Raw genomic sequence first — 12,671 nt, 5'->3', positions numbered from 1 at the left:
GCTTCTGGCACACTGTAATTTGGAGTGACGAGGCCAAAATAGAGCTTTATGGTCACAACCATAAGCGCTATGTTTGGAGAGGGGTCAACGAGGCCTATAGTGGAAGGAATACCATCCCCACTTTGAAGCATGGTGGTGGCTCACTGATGTTTTTGGGGTGTGTGAGCTCTAAAGGCACGGGGAATCTTGTGAAAATTGATGGCAAGATGAATGCAGTATGTTATCAGAAAATACTGGCAGACAATTTGCATTCTTCTGCACGAAAGCTGCACATGGTCTTGGAGCTTCCATGCACGACAATGACCCTAAGTGAAGTCCATGCTCTTGGACTTTCCAGCACGACAATGACCCTAAGCACAAGGCCAAGTTGACCCTCCAGTGGTTACATCAGAAAAAGTTGAAGGTTCTGGAGTGGCCATCACAGTCTCCTGACCTTAATATCATCGAGCCACTCTGAAGAGATCTCAAACCTGCAGTTCATGCAAGACGAACAAAGACTTTGCAAACCTGGAGGCATTTTGCCAAGACGAATGGGCAGCTATACCAGCTGCAAGAATTTGGGGCCTCATAGACAACTATTACAAAAGACTGCATGCTGTCATTGATGCTAAAGGGGGCAATACACAGTATTAAGAACTAAGGGTATGCAGACTTTTGAACAGGGGTCATTTCATTTTTTTCTTTGTTGCCATGTTTTGTTTTATGATTGTTCCATTCTGTTATAACCTACAGTTGAATATGAATCCCATAAGAAATAAAAGAAATGTGTTTTGCCTGCTCATTCATGGTTTCTTTAAAAATGGTACATATATTACCAGTTCTCCAAGGGTATGCAAACTTTTGAGCACAACTCTTCAAGTGTGACCACAGTGATACAGTTCTGCTTGAAAGTATGTGAATCTCTTGAGCATTTTGGAGTTTTGGAGTTTTTACATTATTTCTTTATTTAATCAGAACCAGTATTTTTTATATGAAATAACAGGTGTATGTTTATCAATTCTATATACTTTTTTTGAGGAAATCAATTGTGTAGTCAAAAGACTAAATTAAATATATTTTTATGCAAACTTTTGTAGGTGCAAAAGTTAGTGAACCCTGAGCTGCATTGCATAAAATGAGTAGGTAAATACAAGATTGGTGGCTAAATTAACCAATGAAATGAGAGATCTTTAGCGAAGAAATTGGGCAGCACTGATTGAAACAGAGATAAAACCAGGTCAGTTTAGTCTTACCAAAGTGAACCTATACAGGTCAAACATGCCGAGAGGAAAAGAAATCTCAGAGGACCTCAGGAAGAGGGTAGTGATTGCACATTTGTCTGGGGAAAGCTATAAATTCATCTAAAAAAAAAATTTGAGCTCCATTAGTCCACCGTGAGGCAGATCATCTACAAATGGAGAGCACTGAAAACTACTGCAACTCTGCCTAGAAGTGGATGACATTCTAAAATATCCGCAAGAGCCGCAAGAAAAGTGATAATTCAGGTAAAAGCCATCCCAAACATAACATCTAGGGATTTGCAGACCCCTCTTGCTGCACATGCATGCTTCCACAATAAGAAGAAAACTCCATCAACATGGCTTTCATGTGAGGGTTGCTAGGAAGAAGCCTCTGCTCTCAAAAAAGAACAAAGCTGCCCATCTCAACTTTGCCAGAGAGTACCTGGAGAAACCTGAAGCTTTCTGGAAGTCCATTCTGTGGACAGATGAGTACAAAATTGAACTGTTTGGTCACAACCAAAACTGCCACGTTTGGCGAAAAGTCAACACTGCATACCACCATAAGAACCTTCTCCCAACAGTGAAGCATGGTGGTGGGAACATTAAGATCTGGGCCTGCTTTTCATCCTCGGACAACTCCACATAGTCCAGAGAATCATGAATTCTGAGGAATATTGTAAAATCCTGGAACATAACCTCAAGCCGTCAGTTGTGAAGTTAAAGCTTGGCCGAAAATGGATCATGCAACATGATAATGATCCGAAGCATTCCAGCAAAACAACCAAAGAATGGCTGAGGAAGAATAAGATTCGTGTTTTGGATTGGACCAGTCAAAGTCCGGACCTGAATCCAATTGAAATGCTGTGGCGGGACCTGAAGCGGGCAGTTCAAGCCAGGCGCCCATCCAACCTCACTCGACTGGCTGCGTTCTGAGAGGAGGAGGGGGCAAAAATCCCCCAAAGCAGATGTGAGAGACTGATTAGTCGTGACAGAAACTGTTTGGTTGAGGTTATTGCTGTGAAAGGAGGTGCAATACCCTATTAACTGAAGGGGTTCACATATTTTTGCACCCATGAAATCTGAGTTTTTATTAAATCAACCACTTTCGTTAAATAAACAATGACAATATATAATTTTCTTTTGTTTGAGTCCATTATTTGGAATCTCAGTATTATGAATTGGGGCATAGATTAACATTTAATAAGGTTATTTTAGTATTTTGTTTACAAAAATACTGACTATCTCTGTAGGGTTCACAAACTTTCGAGCAGCACTGTATATGCTGAGGGTCAGGGTGGGGTTAGGGATTGGGAGGGGCAAAGGGAATAATGGGGGTTAAATGTTGATTCTGTGAATATATGTTTTGCTTTTCTTTGTCAATTTTGTGAATCAATAAAAACTGTTAATCAGAAAAAAAAAATATATATATATATATTTTTATTGTAAACCACTGGGTAATTATGCAACAAATTTTAGCCTATATCTCTGACACCGACTCAAAATTATTATTATTCATGTTTTTGCGGTTAAAGAAGAGCTCAATGACATTTTCTTTGGTTGGTATTTAAAGATTTCAGACTGACTGCAGACCAATGCGGCTATCGCGCAAACAAATATCAAATATTATTATCATTTTTATCTTCTGTGGCAGCTGGTGCGAGACGCACACGGATGCATCAGGGTTTTAGGTACATGAGCAACGCACAGAACTGCCCTGCATTGTGCGGTTTCCCACAAATTAACTAGAAAATTATGTCCGTGACGACATGGCCCGAATATTATCAGTGGGCTTTTCCAGTGTTTTTGAATGTAGCTTTTGCAGTCAATTCGTGAGACATAACTTCTCAGCGAGTGCTAATTACTACTGTTTTGACTCATTTGCATGTACTGCATTTTCCCAAATCAGTCGGCAGATAGAGGAAAAAAAGAAATCTCAGTATAGACTATTATTTCTTTAGATTGGGATAATTAAAAAAAAAAAAAAATTGAATTGACAAATTGAAAATGAAGTAGAAATAAAAACTAAATTCAAATTCTAAACATAATATCCTTGGTTGTAATGACTACCACAGCTTTCACTTTGTTTATTCTATGTTTGAGTGGAGGGGAAAAAGCAACAAATAATTGAAATGTCAACAGAACGCAATAATGGGGCTTTTCCACTGCACGGTACAGCTCAACTTGACTCGACTCTGCTCGCTTTTTGGGGGTTTTCCACTGTGGATAGTACCTGGTTCCTGATACTTTTTTTAGTACCACTTCGGTCGAGGTTCCAAGCGAGCCGAGCCGATACTAAATGTGACGTAAAAACCCTGCAGATCACTGATTGGTCAGAGAGAATCGTCACTACCAGCATCACTGGATTTGCGACATGGGACATCAACCCGCTAGTTTTAAAGTTAGCAACAGTGACAAATGATATTGCTGTTCACACAACTTTCGAATTGTAAAAAGAAATGGCTGTGCGCAAAACCATGCCGTGGTCAATAAACGAGGTGCAGATGTTCCTCTAGTTAGCGACGAACGAAACAATGTGAAATGAAAAAGTCTTTCAGGAAGTGTCTCAGCTGTTGGCCGCACACGGCTACCACCAGACCTACCAACAGTGTAGGGAAAAGTAAAAAAAACTTAAAAGTGGCTACAGGACCATCAAGGACCACAACAGCCGAGTGGTTCAAACAGAAGAAAGTGGACGTGGTTTGACCAAATGGACGCTATGGCAATAGACCAGCGAGCAATGGGAGGGAGAGTGCCCTGGACTCGGCCACGCCGTTGTTGGAGTCCACGATGGAGGATGGTACATTTTGTTACGTTAACTCTATATTCTGCTTGAAAGCTTCATTTTATTTAGTTGACCAGCTACTGGAAAGCTTGCTTCTAAAACAACCAGGCCTTGTGTAAAATCGCCATGCAACAACTGCTTTATGCAGCACAATGAGCTAGTAGCTAACAGCCAGCGGTCATGTTATTGTTTTTGGTCAGTAATGTTTGTGTCGCGTTTAAGATGATGTCACGGCAGTAGAGGCGGCAAAACTATGACGATCAGCCTATAATCCCACCCACGTTGAGGTGGCACTAAACTGCAGTGGAAAAGCAAGCTCAGAAAAGTAAAGCGAGCAGAGTCGAACCGTAACGTGCAGTGGAAAAGTGCCATAAGAAGTGTGTTGAAGGACAGTTTTGTCTTCATACACCTAAAGCATATGCTTTCATTCTGAAACCACTTTGAAGTCTGTTCAGCAAAATACTAATCATAAAATGTATTTATGAAATGCAACAGAGGTGTTTTTGTTACATTTATATTGACAGACTATTTTCTTAGTTGTGAAGTTTAAAATAAGCTTAAAATATTGAGTTTACAGTAACAATTTTAATTCAGATTCATGAACAGAATCATTCGGACTCGACTCGGACTGTTATTGTCTCGGTCTTGAGTCCGACTCGGCCCCTTTTGGACTCGGACTCAACTCGGACTCGATTGTTTAAAGACTCGGACTTGATTCGGACATGACTAGGTTGACTCGAACCCAACACTAGTTTTTATGTTAAGAAATCTCATTTCAAACACATGGAACCACAATCCATGACTCAATCAAGTTGCAGTTTAAGATCAAGTTCATTGAAAGAGCTACATTTTTTAAGTGTAAGCCTTTAATATTCGCACAACGGTGAGGCCAGTTATGGTCCAATTAACTGTTTAATGCATACATTGAGTCTTTAGTGACCCAGGACCTCATTCCACCCCATGTACCTCATCCATTTTTTTGGAGTTATGCCCTCACCTCTGTATTCCTCAACCTTTCTCTTTTCAATAGTATAAAAAATGTTTTTTTGCAATTGTTGGCAAAAGAAGTTTCTTCTCTGTTTTCAAATCGCTGGGACCAGATCATCTACACCCGCTGTCGAATAGGTCACTCCAGGATGACACACAAGTTTTCAATATTAGGAGAAGATAGCAAAATTGGCAACTGCTTAATTTCCAAATGTGTATAGGGTCTTTAAAGACCCTAGATATGTAATAGTGTCCGTTGTTTTTTGCACTTCCATAAATCATGTTTTTTGATTATTTCATATCTATAAAAGTTTACCATCACAGGGTATATATATTTCTTTGTTTATTACAAGACAAATGAGTACTATATTCATACAACTGACTACATCACCACGTTGATTTTCTGTGTGACAATGGTGAATTATCAGTATTCCATATGCGTGCACTAGGGCTGGGCAATATGACAATATATATCGTGGCAATGATATAAAAGTGTCAGTCGATAAGAGATTTTGCTATATTGGGTATATCTCGATATGTAAATATCCATGTGCGCAGTGTGGGCTTATCTATCAGTGGGCAGGGCTTCACGTGAGACTGAGAGAATTGAAGAAACATGGACAGGGTTTTTCCAGCATTTAAAATTTTTCTGTGGCCGCCCAAGCAAATGCAATTACCTTCATTGCGCGTTTAATGCTTTAAAAGCACAAAATATTCTTCTCATCTGACACGTGAGTTTCTTGTGACTGTGGCATGCGCTGTCTCTGGAGCTCCGAAGTGCGCACGAGTCCAGCAGGCTTCCTTATATTTGTGCCAGGAGAGCTCATAGTGGGATCACTCGCGCTACTCAATCATTTTTTGATGAAAAACTTTTTCTCCCAATTTGGAATACCCAATTCCGAATGTGCTCTAAATCCTCGTGGTGGCGTAGTGACTCGCCTCAATCCGGGTGGCGGAGGATGAATCCCAGCTGCCTACGTGTCTGAGACAGTCAATCCACTCATCTTATCATGTGGCTTGTTGTGCGCATTGCCACGGAGACATAGCAAGTGTGGAGGCTTCACTTTATTTCATTACAAAACTAAAATGTAATTAAAAAAGTTTTTGAAATGGATGACTTGGACTTAATAATTAAGCAGCCACTAAGTTCCCAGCATATAGATGGGAACTCCTTCAATACTGTTTAAAAAGCATCCCAGGGTGATACCTCAAGAAGTTGGTTGAGAAATGCCAAGAGTACATTTCTGCAAAATCTAGGCAAAGTGTGGCCACTTTGAAGATGCTAAAATATAACATAGTTATTTATTTTTGATTTTTTTATTCACAACATAATTCCCATATTTCTATTATTCCATAGTTGTGATGACTTTACTATTATTCTAAAATGTAAAAAAAAAAAGAAAAAAAAAAGAATGAATAAGTGAACCTAAACTTTTGAACGGTGTATACATATTGTCTTATTGTGTATTCTATATATACTTTATTTTCTATTCTATATAATATTTATTTTTTTATTAAATTTTTTATAATTTATTATTATTATCTATGTCTTGTTGCTGTTTTGTATTGTTGTGCACTGGAAGCTCCTGTCACTAAGACAAATTCCTTGTATGTGTAAGCATACCTGGCAATAAAGCTGATTCTGATTCTGATGCAAACATACTGATTGAAAGCTGGTGTGAATAAACCAAACTTTTCTAAACGTAGCAAACAAGTAATCCAATTAACATTCCAAAACCAGTTTAAGCCCCAGAATGCCAGTTACATTAACATGTCTTACCAAAATCCTTCAAACTATCCTGGTCTGTATCATCCAGGAAAAAATATCCCTGTTTGACAGCCCTGTGAACCTCAAAACAAAGACCCAAACAGGCATCCTCCACCAGGTCAGATAGGATTTCTTGAGCAAAGCCCTGTGGGAGAAGCCGCAATGCATACGTCTATTAAAGGGAAAGTTCACCCTAAACCGAAAATTTTCTCATCATTTACTCACCCTCATGCCATCCCAGATGTGTAAGACTTTTAGTCTCCTGCCGAACACAAATGAAGATTTTTAGAAGAATATTTCAGCTCTGTAGATCCTCACAATGCAAGTGAATGGTGATCAGATGTTTGAAGCTCCAAAAATCACATAAAGGAAACATAAAAGTAATCCATACGAATCCAGTGGTAAATTTCATATATTCAGAAGCAATATGATAGGTATGGGTGAGAAACAAATTAATATTTAAGTCCTTTTTACTCTAAATCTCCACTTTCAGATGTGAAAGTTAAAGGGGAGATTTAGGAGTTTTTTTGTTCGTTTTTAACGCCATGCCAGCTTCTATGGCGAGAAATGTGTAAGGAATTCTATAAAAAGGTTTTTAAAATCTATTTTTCCTAAAAACTCTAAAATTGCATTCGGTTTGACTTTGTTAAAAATTTCTTCCAGAGTGCTGACTGAATAAATAAAGGTTTGTACTGGTCTTAACCCCGTGAGAGTCTAATAAAACATGTTTCAGGCATAATGGATTCTGGCAGAAGGTACATGTTGGTGAATCTTCTCCTAATATTAAAAACTTGTGTCATCCTGGAGTGACCTATTCGACAGCGGGTGTAGACGATCTGGTCCCAGCAATTTGAAAACAGAGAAGAAACTTCTTTTGCCAACAGTAGGGCTGATTTCATGGAGTTTGTTCATGGTACATTGATCCCACTCAGTTTGCCATTTGTTTTTAACCCTCTGGTGTCTGAGGGTGTTTTGGGCCCTGGAAAAGTTTTGACATGCCTTGACATTTGTGCTTTTTTCAGTTGCTTAAAAACATATTAATGGCTAAAGTCTGATAACACTGTATTCAGCACAAACGGGGCTACAATAATATATGAGCAACATGTATGTACATGTTTGTATTTTTGAGAAAATAACGTTTATGCGTGGTTTTTGAAAAAACAAAAATTTTAAGTCACTGAAATAAGGCCATATAATACATACTAAACATTTGTTCACAAGACTTTTGAGGACTGGATCTTGTAACCTAGAGTTTTTGCTATAAAATGATGTGAAAACCATCCTGATCACTCATTCATACAAAACAATATAGTCATTTAAATTTTGTAAGACACTTTTAGTGTTAGAAAGGCCATATGCGAGGAGGGATGATCATGAATATTGATGTAATTCACACATGAGGAGACAAAGACCCCTCCCCTGAGAGAGAATGAATGTTTGTAGCTTATTCACAAAATCAAGCTTAAGTTAAAAGAAGTAACCTGACTATACATTTTCTTTACATAAAGACTTTACTTTAGACCTACACTACCATTTAAAAGTTTTAGATCTGCAAGATTTTTTAATGTTTTTAAAAGAAGTCTCTTCTGCTCACCAAGGCTGCATGTATTTTATCCAAAATACAGCAAAAACAGTGATATAGTGAAATATTTTTACTATTTAAAATAACTTTTCTATTTGAATATATTGTCAAATGCAATTTATTCCTGTGATCAAAGCTGAATTTTCAGCAACATTACTGCAGTCTTCAGTGTCACATGATCCTTCAGAAATCATTCTAATATGCTGATTTTCTAATATGGGCATATTTACAGCACATTTTACACATTTACACCTGAACAGATATTTAAAAGCACAAGCTTAGTTGATGATAATGAGGAAGCATAAACACTAGTTATATAATCTAAACATTCATATTATTTTTATTTCATATTACATATCATATTTATATCATACAGCATACAATTTAAACACCTGCTTTAGCGAAACAACATTTAAATGTAACTAAAACTTGCCTATTAGGACATATTTCAAATTTCAATACTCTGAATCCTGGCTGGCAAGTCTGGAAATAGTCCAACTAGTAAAATATGTACATGTTTATATAAAATAGCATGTCAACTAATGTAAGTAAAGACTTACTCATCCGAAATTGTATCCTCGGCTGGATCAAGACGCTATTCAAAATGTAAACATTCATCGTCGGAGTCCTGCTCTTCTTATGCGGAAAATGTGAACTCTTCGTCACTATCCAGGACCATCTGTAGAGCTTCCTCACCTGTGCAGCGTGCCATCTTCCAAACGCGCAGGAAAGTGAATGAATCTGATGATGAACTTGATGTTTTTTAAGGCACTGTTGGGGGCGTTTACCATTTGAATTGATCGCCTCAGCACATTACCGTATGAATAGCACGCTCTGCTGGTGGGTGTGATCTCATTAGGGATAAAGAGCTGAGCCAGGAGAAACTGTACATCGCTTTGTTTCATACAGATTACATTGCAGGAGAATATTTGTTTTAAATTTGAATTGTTTTATTTAAAAGTAGACACTTTAAGCTTTCTTTAGACATATGTTTCAAGTTTGTGTGATAAGTATTCACGGAGTTTCACTTCATTTTTTTGACGTTTCAGAAAGATGCTTGCGGAGACAGAGACGGCTGAAAGCGCACCCCGTTTATTTTCTTTATTTTACAAAAGCACAAGGTTTTGTTGTTATTGTGAGTGTACACAAATAAAAGTAGACCCTTTATAGTTTCTAATGATGTCTTAAACTTATCTGTATGCCCAAAAATGTAGTATTTTAAGTTGTTTCCGCTGTTATGTGGAAAAAAATCCAGCAGGATGCGCCGGCGCCCAGAGGGTTAATATATGAATTTATTATGGGTTTTAGGTCATTGGGAGGTATTGGACACTTTTTGAAATCCGCTGATAAAGCCTCTTTTGCAGCAATGTCTGCTTCTTCATTTCCTGTGATTCCACAGTGTCCAGGTACCCAGCAGAAGCAGATATTGAAATGTTGGGCCTCCAAATCCAGCAATTTGCACAGAACCTTTACAAGCATTGGTTGATAATTTTTTAAAGATGACACTGCTTGACGGACGCCATGCGAGAATCAGACGTGTGAGAAACAAGCTCTGCGAACTTTGCTAGTTTTTTAATTATTTTCATGTCATAATCCGGTGAGATTCGATACACCCAGTTACATATTTGCTCTTTGAGGTAAACAAGGCAAAGAAGTCAAAATCCTCAGACTCTGGAGACATTAAAAGACACTTACATGTTTAAGCAGAGGCCTCTGACGGGCCTGCGGACCAGGGACTCGATTTGGACGGCACGTCGAGAGAAGAAATTCAGCGTCAACTGTCCAACATCTCGGTAATGCTGACGAAGGTTGTTGCTGAATGGGAGGATCTCGCTGTAATACGTTGATCGATTACGGCAATGGAAACAAAATGATCTGAGTTGTTTACAAGAGTGACTGAAGTTGAAAGACGTATCGATTATCTTGAGTCATCGGAAAGGGAATTATCCACTAATCTGCCCGCATCCAAAACAGATTTGGAATTAATTTAGGAAAAACTGGAATATTTCGAAAATATGAGCCGAAGGATTAACATACGAATTGTTGGAATTCATGAGCATGAAGAGGGCAGAGATATGGTGAAATTCCTGGACAAGCTCTTCCCGAGTCTGCTCGACAAAACAGGTCATAAACTGGAAATTGAGCGAGCTCACAGAGTCCCGGCTCGCAGAACTGCTGAGGGAGACAGGCCCCGATCGATTCTGGCCAAATTTCTGAAATCATCCGATAAAGATCTCGTGTTGCGCCAGGCGAGGAGCAAAGGAAAGCTTTCTTGGAGGAATCACAATGTTTTCTTGTTCCCAGACTTTGCGAATTCGACAAGAGAGAAACACAATCGGTTCAAGGAATGTAAGAAACTCTTACACCAACAGAAGATCACTTTTGCACTGATGTTCCCGGCCAAATTGAGAATAGAAACGAAGAATGGTCGCAAAGTATTTACATGTCCAAAACAGGCACTCTCCTTCATAAATACATTGGAGTAAGCCATTTGATGTTTCTTATATTAGTGGACTTACTCGTGGTTTCTATTATCTATTATCTGAGGAATCTGGGTGCCATTTTTTTTCTTTTTGCGCTGGCTCCGCCTAGCGGCTGGAGTTTGTTTTGTGGCATGACTCCAAGAAACTTTTGCATTGACAGAAGTTCGTTTTTTACACTGAAGTTCCCGGCCAGATCGAGAATGGACACTATGGATGACCGCAAAATATCTACATGCTCACATAAAGGACGTCTTTTATAAAATTGACGGGCTGAGTAAGTTATAGTGTTTTTTTGTTTTTTGTGTGGCCACCGAATTAGTTTGGCTCTTGATCATCCGAGGAACTGGGATGCCGGTTTTGTTTTTCATGCTGGCTCCGCCTAGCGGCTGGAGCTTGTTCTGATGAATAACACTCCTTTGGAACAGTTGTGGATAAATCTGTTCGTTTTTTGTGCTTATGCCTCCTGTTGGCTGGAGTTTGTTTTTGTGGAGTATTTTTAAGGAACAGTAGAATGATTACGTCATCTGCTGCACTCATAACAGCCAGCTCACTGAACAATTGTTTGTCTGTCCGAGGAAACTGAACGGCTTTATATCAGCTGGAGTTTGTTTTGCGGAGGATCACACCTTCGAGACGGTTCTGTGAATGAGTCCACATGTTTTTTCTGTTATTCTGCCTATTGGCTGGGGTCTGTTTTACAAAGTATTTTCTGTTATGTAATTTTGCCTCACAAAATTTGTATAGAAGCACCGGACTTGAGCAATCCGATGGCAAATTTGTTGCGGGGGCTCTTGTATGCGTACATGGACTCTTTGAGTTTAGAGCTGTCGTGCAAGGGGTTAATGCGCACGTTTTTCTTTTTACTGTTTGTTTTGTTCGGGGGGAAGTTCAGGGTTTGATTGTTGCATTAATGGGGAATGTGCTCTGTATAATCTTCTTTTTGACACACAATTTTATTTTTTTATTATATCAATATGTCAAATGTTAACATGAATAAGTTGTCTCTCTCCACATGGAATATGAATGGGTTGGGGCACCCCATAAAAAGAAGGAAGGTTATTTCTTTTCTTAAACGTGTGAAATATGATAGTGTTTTTTCAAGAAACACATCTTTCCCCGCAGGAAGCTGACAAATTTGGGAAGATATGGGGTGGACATGTTTTCTTTAGTGCTGGCTCAAGTAAGAGTAGGGGAGTCATTATACTGATAAATAAACATCTACAATTCAAATTTCTCAAACAGATTAAAGATAAATTAGGAAGAGTTATTGCTTTAGCAGAAGTTCAGGGGCAAAGGTTGATTTTGGCTAATATTTATGCGCCTAACGCTGATGATCAGGGTTTTTTTTAAAGATTTTGAAGGGATGCTGCAAGCTCACCCCTCATGATATAATATTGAGAGGAGACTTTAATCTTTTGATGGACTCAGTGCTTGATCATAGTGAAGCAAAAGTGTGTAAGCTCCCTAGAGCAACAGTGACACTTCACAGGATGTGTCTTACAGATATTTGGAGACTTTTGAACCCATCTGGTAGAAACTATAATTTTTTTTCATCAGTCCATAAGATTTATTCTAGAACAGATTTTTTGTTTTATATATATATATATAAGTCCCTCATTTCATCTGTTGTTGATTGCTCAATTGGAAATATCTTGGTCTCAGATCACACCCTGGTGAGTTTAGAGATGTTGCCACATACGGAGAAAAATAAATCATATAGTTGGTGCTTTAATGTATCCCTTTTGCAAATTTCTGATTTCCAACAAATGTCAAAGACCGAAATCAATGATTATATGGAGACCAACTGGTCCTCAGTATCTTCTGTGGGCGTGGCTTGGGAGGCACTTAA

The 12,671-nt window shown here is 38.6% G+C and overlaps 1 protein-coding gene across 9 annotated transcripts in view; it reads right to left on the bottom strand.

The window, feature by feature from the left end:
• Positions 1-12,671, bottom strand: part of LOC127422924 (ataxin-7-like protein 3) — a 57,381-nt gene that overhangs the window by 33,109 nt on the left and 11,601 nt on the right. For all 9 annotated transcript variants that reach the window (XR_007894239.1, XM_051666782.1, XM_051666783.1 and 6 more), the window contains exon 3: positions 6,770-6,902. Coding sequence is in view for 8 of the 9 variants with exons in the window: in XM_051666782.1 (XP_051522742.1) it covers positions 6,770-6,902 (133 nt within the window). In the remaining variant the exon portion in view is untranslated. The remainder of the gene's footprint in view (positions 1-6,769; positions 6,903-12,671) is intronic.

Source organism: Myxocyprinus asiaticus, chromosome 32 (assembly GCF_019703515.2).
Source record: "Myxocyprinus asiaticus isolate MX2 ecotype Aquarium Trade chromosome 32, UBuf_Myxa_2, whole genome shotgun sequence".
NCBI classification, from domain to species: domain Eukaryota; kingdom Metazoa; phylum Chordata; class Actinopteri; order Cypriniformes; family Catostomidae; genus Myxocyprinus; species Myxocyprinus asiaticus.
Note: the sequence above shows the minus strand (reverse complement) of the source record. Positions and strands in the feature narration are given on the sequence as shown.